This window comes from Thamnophis sirtalis, unplaced genomic scaffold (genome assembly GCF_051295495.1).
Source record: "Thamnophis sirtalis isolate CommonGarterSnake01/CBP01778 unplaced genomic scaffold, rThaSir2_p1.2 scaffold_12, whole genome shotgun sequence".
NCBI classification, from domain to species: Eukaryota; Metazoa; Chordata; class Lepidosauria; order Squamata; family Natricidae; genus Thamnophis; species Thamnophis sirtalis.
Window position 1 is genome coordinate 64,014,509 of NW_028261392.1, and position 6,000 is coordinate 64,020,508.

At 43.5% G+C, this 6,000-nt stretch overlaps 1 protein-coding gene across 1 annotated transcript in view; it reads left to right on the forward strand.

Annotated features, from left to right (window-relative positions):
• HMCN1 (hemicentin 1) overlaps nt 1-4,994 on the forward strand; it is a 240,065-nt gene extending 235,071 nt beyond the window's left edge. The window contains exons 106-107 of the mRNA XM_087726175.1: nt 2,024-2,150; nt 3,883-4,994. Of these exons, the coding sequence (XP_087582301.1) occupies nt 2,024-2,150; nt 3,883-4,249 (494 nt within the window). The 3' untranslated portion in view covers nt 4,250-4,994. The remainder of the gene's footprint in view (nt 1-2,023; nt 2,151-3,882) is intronic.
• Nucleotides 4,995-6,000: the final 1,006 nt, after the last annotated feature.

Below are 6,000 nucleotides of genomic sequence, written 5' to 3' on the forward strand. Positions count from 1 at the left end.
GAATTAAAATTCATCAGTATAATTCATCGGTGCCTTAGAAATTCAGTTGATATTATGATAGATAGCAAATATCTGAATGCATTAATGGTTTCAATAATGGCCTTTGTTCATGTGAGAGTTTAACAAGAGTTGCCTTTAAGGTAGGGCAGGGTTCCTATCTGCTCATACTAAAGAATACTAAGCTAATTAGTATGCTTTGGACATAGAGCCAAGGTGGCGCAGTGGTTAAATGCAGCACTGCAGGCTACTGCTAGATCAGCAGTTCAGCGGTTCAAATCTCACCGGCTCAGGGTTGACTCAGCCTTCCATCCTTCCGAGGTGGGTAAAATGAGGACCCAGATTATTGGGGGCAATATGCTGACTCTCTGTAAACCGCTTAGAGAGGGCTGAAAGCCCTATGAAGCGGTATATAAGTCTACTGCTATTGCTATTGCTATTCTAACTGGTTCAGTAGAGTTGATGAACCGGTTCTACCGAATAGGTGTGAACTGATAGGAACCCACCTCTTCTCAGCTCCTACCCACCTGGCATTTGGATGCAATCAAATGTTAGTAGATAAATAGGTACCACTGTTGTGGGGAGGTCACAGCATTCTGTGCACCTTGGAATATAGTCATGCTGGCCACATGATCCAGGGGTGGAGTTCCTGAACCGGTTAGTACCGGTTCGCTGCTTGCTTCACTCGCACACGCCGGTCACGCGTTGTTGGCGCAGGCACGTGTGACTAAAAATTGCTCTGTGCATGCGCAGAGGCAGAAGACACCGGAGAACCGGTTTGGGGCATGTCAGGCCTGGGTTGCTGTCGGTTCTGCGACCCAGGCCTGAATTCCACTACCAGTTCAGCCAAACCGAGCCAAGCCAGCAGCAACCCATCTATGACATGATCATAGAAATGTCTTTGGACAATGCAAGCTAAGAGATGGAGATCAGCACTGTCTCCTACCGTCAGACACAACTGGGAAAGGGAAACTTTTACGTTTACCTTTATGAATAGCAATAGCAGTAGCAGTTAGACTGATATACCACTTCACAGTGCTTTACAGCCCTCTCTAAGCGGTTTACAGAGTCAGCATATTAACCCCAACAATCTGGCTCCTCATTTGACCCACCTCGGAAGGACGGAAGGCTGAGTCAACCTTGAGCCTGGTGAGGTTGGAACTGCCAAATTGCAGGCAGCTGTCAGTCAGCGTGACCCAACAAATGCGTGCACGACAAAAGCACGGCGAGAAAACCGCGGCGAGAAAACCGTGAATTCGAAATCGCGCCCACAACAGCGCGCTGACAAAACCGCGCCCACAAAAGCATGATTAGGGTTAAGGTAAGGGTTAGGGTTAGGTTCAGGGTTAGGGTTAGGGTTAGGGTTAGTGTTATTACGTTGTTTTGGCATTGTTTGGTGAAGGCGTGCTTTTGTCAGTGCGCTGTTGCCGTGCTGTTGTGGGTGTGATTTTGACTTTGCGGTTTTCTCGGTGCGCTTTTGTCAGCGCGCTTTTGTCGTGCGCGCATTTGTCGGTGAACCGTCATTCAGCAGAAGTAGCCTGCAGTACGGCACTCTAACCACTGCACTACTGCAGTGGATAATAGGGAAAGGAAACAGTTTCTTGTAGGAACATGAATAAGAGACTACAACAAATCACAATTTTGCGACAAAGAGTTTTCATTTTTTTAAAAAATTTTAAACTCTTTGGGATTTCCATTGAGAGCCTGACCCAAAATCATAGCAAGACAACAGGGAAAAGTGTCCACTTGGAATTAAAATTTATAACAGTCACCTTTTCTTTCTTTCTTTAATCATATACTTTGATATATTTGGTGGGAAGCCAATGGCTCCAGTGGAAAGAAGATATTTATTTTATTTATTTATGGGCATATTTTATACAACGTTCCTTTGTGTGCCTGACGATGATGGCTCTGTGCCATTCCCTGTTGGTGCTGTTTATCTGGGATGCAAAGTAAAAAAAAAAAAAAATATATGAAATCAACGAATGGCCTATCTGAAATTTTCCTCCCTTTTGAATTATATCAGACGTAGATGAATGCCTTGAACAGAACATCTATTGTGGGCCAAACCGCATGTGTTTTAACATGAAAGGAAGCTATCAGTGTATAGAAACTACTTGCCCTCCAAGCTACCAACAAGATCGACTTTCTGGGTATGCTTAATCTTCATCTCTATTTTTGCCAGGAGTTCTTTATGAGTTGGTAATTTAGTAGAGCATAACACACACACACACACGCACAGACACACACACACATACACACACACCAGTGGTGGGTTTCAAAAAAAATTCGAACCTACTTTGTGGGTGTGGCCTCCTTTGTGGGAGTGGCTTGCCATGTGACCTGGTGGGAGTGGCTTGCCATGTGACCTGGTGGGAGTGGCTTGCCGGCCATGTGTTCTCTCTCTCTCTCTCTCTCTCTCTCTCTCTCTCTCTCTCTCTCCACTTCCTTTTGTCTCTGTCCCTTTTTCCTTTTTTTCTTTCATCTCTCTCTCACTTTTTTCTTTTTTTCTTTTTTCTTTCTTCCTCTCTTTCTCTTTCTCTCTCTGTGTGAGTCTGTGTGTGTGTGTGTGTGTGTGTGTGTGTGTGTGTGTGTGTCAGTGGTGAGTTTCAAAAAAATTTGGAACCTCTTCTGTAGGGGTGGCCTGCTTTCTGGTGGAACCTCTTCTAACCGGTTCGGTAGATTTGACGAAACGGTTCTACCGAACTGGTGCGAACAGGTAGGAACCCACCTCTGACACACACACACACTGTCCTCATTTAGCATGCACAATTGGGGACCAACAACTCGATCTTTAAGCAAAGTGATCAATAACGGATACCGCAACAGTGCTTATGTTCTTACTTCAGCTTTACAGACCTGCTAAGGTCATAAATGCAAGGATTTACAAGTTACTTTTAAAAAAATCACTGTTGTTAGTGTGAAGGGTTGGTTAAAGAAGTAGTCGCTAAACAAGGGACACTTGTAATCTTGAAGTGAAGTAATCTTGCCTATATTAAGTGCTGTTTCATGTTAATTTAACAATCTACTTAAAACGTCTCTCAGTTTGGGTAAGCTGAGTGTGATGACTTAAAATATACATTTATATTAATTTACCTATATCATCACATTGTTCTATTTCTGGGTAAGCAAAATAGGAATAAGAAAGAGTAAACTGAAGTACAGTAGTTAAAAATACAAAATAAGAATGCTTCTTGCAAAATGCTCTCACTTCAATTTCATCACAAATCGGACTTGCTAGAGACAACATGTATATTTGAATACATTTTTATTTAAGCCATGTTTTGAAACAGGCAGAACTCTTTAAAGCTGATACTTACCTGCCAACATTCTTGTTGATTTATTTCTATATAAATAATCAACAGAATCACCTAACTATATTATGGGTCCAATCAATCCAGCCAGTGGTGGGATTCAAATAATTTAACAACCGGTTCTCCGCCCTAATGACCATCTGGGTAGGTGGAGCTCGGTGGTCATGTGACTAGGTGGGCTTGGCCAACTCAATGTCACTCAGGTCATTGGGCGCTTCGCCTTAGCTGTTACAATGTAATAAGGGTTAACCGGAGAGGCAGTTTCTGTAAGCAGGGCAATAAAGATTAGGCTAGAAACAACACCAGAATGTTTCCTTCCTGCCTTCCTTACAGGATTAGCCCTGTAAAGCGGAAAAAAACAAAAGGAGATTTCTTCCAACAACCAGTTCTCTGAACTACTTAGAAAGTTACCAACCGGTTCTCCCGAATAGGTGCGAACCGGCTGAATCCCACCACTGAATCCAGCGATGATCTGGATTTTACAACTGTGGATAAGATTTGATGAAGCGAGGTAAAGAATAGTAGAAATTGATTAATTCTAGACTAATGTACACAACTCTTTTCTTTTCAGATCGTGCCTCAAGAACTGCCCCCCCAATGACTTGGAATGTGCCTTGAGTCCTTATGCTTTGGAGTACAAATTTGTATCCCTCCCATTTGGGATTGCTGCCAATCAGGATCTAATCCGATTAGTTGCCTATACTGAAGACGGAGTGATGCACCCGAGGACCAGTTTCCTTATGGTGAATGAGGACATGAGCATCCCCTTTTCACTCAGAGATGAGAACTTGAAGGGCGTGGTGTATACCACGAGGCCTCTGCGGGAGCCAGAGACTTATCGGATGAGAGTCAAAGCTCTTTCGTACAGCAGTGACGGAACCATTGAATATCAGACCACTTTCATAGTCTATATAGCTGTGTCCGCTTATCCTTACTAGGAGAAGCATTGCCCAAAATAATCATAGTATGTTAACCCCATGCATACCTCCCGCTGGGTGTCACCACTTCCAGAATGACTGCCTCATCTCTAAACAGTTGTAGACTGTGCAACTTGGGAGAAAATGGTGCTACGTTTCTTATTTCTGACTGCCAAACTTGTTGCAATAATGCCATCTTGACAAAAATAACTGTAGTCTATGAATCATTTGGAATCTTACCACGTGCTTTATTTATTACACTGGAGCAATCACCTCCCAAAGATTGTTCTGCTGACTCTTGGGAACTAGTTAGCGATAGTAGTTAGGCAATTTATTTAGTGCTAAAAGAATAACATGTAAGGATGTTTTTTTATTTCTTCCCCGAACATGAAAACAAAATAATGTCCATGATACAGTATGAAAATAAATATGGTATAGTTGGTTGTTGTTTTTTACAAAATAACAAGAAATCTTTGCATAATAAACAATAGTTTTTTATTTAACACTTGGTGGAAAGAGTAACTTTCCTGAGCATGACACAAAGGTAAGATAGTAATTGGTAATCATTGAAATATAGTTGTAAGAAAAGCAGGACAGATTGTGAGAATCCTAGACAGTTCAGTTCAGTTCAGTTTATTAAATTTATATGCCGCCCTTTTCCCCCGAAGGGGACTCAGGGCGGCTCACAACTCGAACCGGGGAAGGGGGATACAGACAAAAGATTTTTTTAAAAAAAACAGCAAGCATAACAATAACAATACATAATTTAAAAACACGCAACAACCATACCATTCGAGACGGGAGCAACAGCTCTTTAGCCCCAGGCCTGTCGGAACAACCAGGTTTTGAGGGCCTTGCGGAAGGCCTGGAGGGTGGTGAGGGTTCGAATCTCCATGGGGAGTTCGTTCCAGAGGGTCGGAGCAGCCACAGAGAAGGCTCTCCTCCAGGTAGTCGCCAGTCGACACTGGCCGGCGGATGGAATTCGGAGGAGGCCTAGTCTGTGGGATCTAATCGGTCTAGTGTAGGTAATTGGCAGCAGGCAGTCTCTCAAGTACCCAGGTCCAATACCATGAAGGGCTTTATAAGTGACGACTGGCGCCTTGAAGCGTATCCGGAGACCAATAGGCAGCCAGTGCAGCTCACGGAGGATAGGTGTTACGTGGGTGAACCGAGGTACACCCACGATCGCTCGCGCGGCTGCATTCTGGACAAGCTGAAGTCTCCGAATACTCTTCAAGACAGTTTTTTGCACATAATGCACAGCACCAATAACAGAATAACGGAGTTGTAAGGGACCTTGGAGATCTTCTAGTCCAACCTCCTGCTCACACGCTACCATTTCTGACAAGTGGTTATCCAGTCTTTTCTTAAAAGCCTTCAGTGATGGGCTTCCACAATTTCTGAAGGCAAGCTTGATTGTTGATTGTTCAAACTGGCAAGCCGCCTCAAGGCAAACAAATAGCAGCAGATTTGTCCTCCAGAGGGGATACATCTATTGCATGACTGAAAAATAAAGATGTCATAAAGCACCAATGCAGGAAAGATCATTGCCCTTGCTCTCAAATAGTACAGCTTATGGCTACTTTATTTGATGTACAAGCTAAGATCAAAAGCAGTGGTGGGATTCAAATAATTTAACAACTGGTTCTCTGCCCTAATGACCAGCTGGGTAGGCGTGGCCCGGTGGTCATGTGACCATGTGGGCGTAGCCAACTCAAAGTCACTCAGGTCGATGGGCGCTTCGCCTTAGCTGTTACAATGTCAAAAGGGTT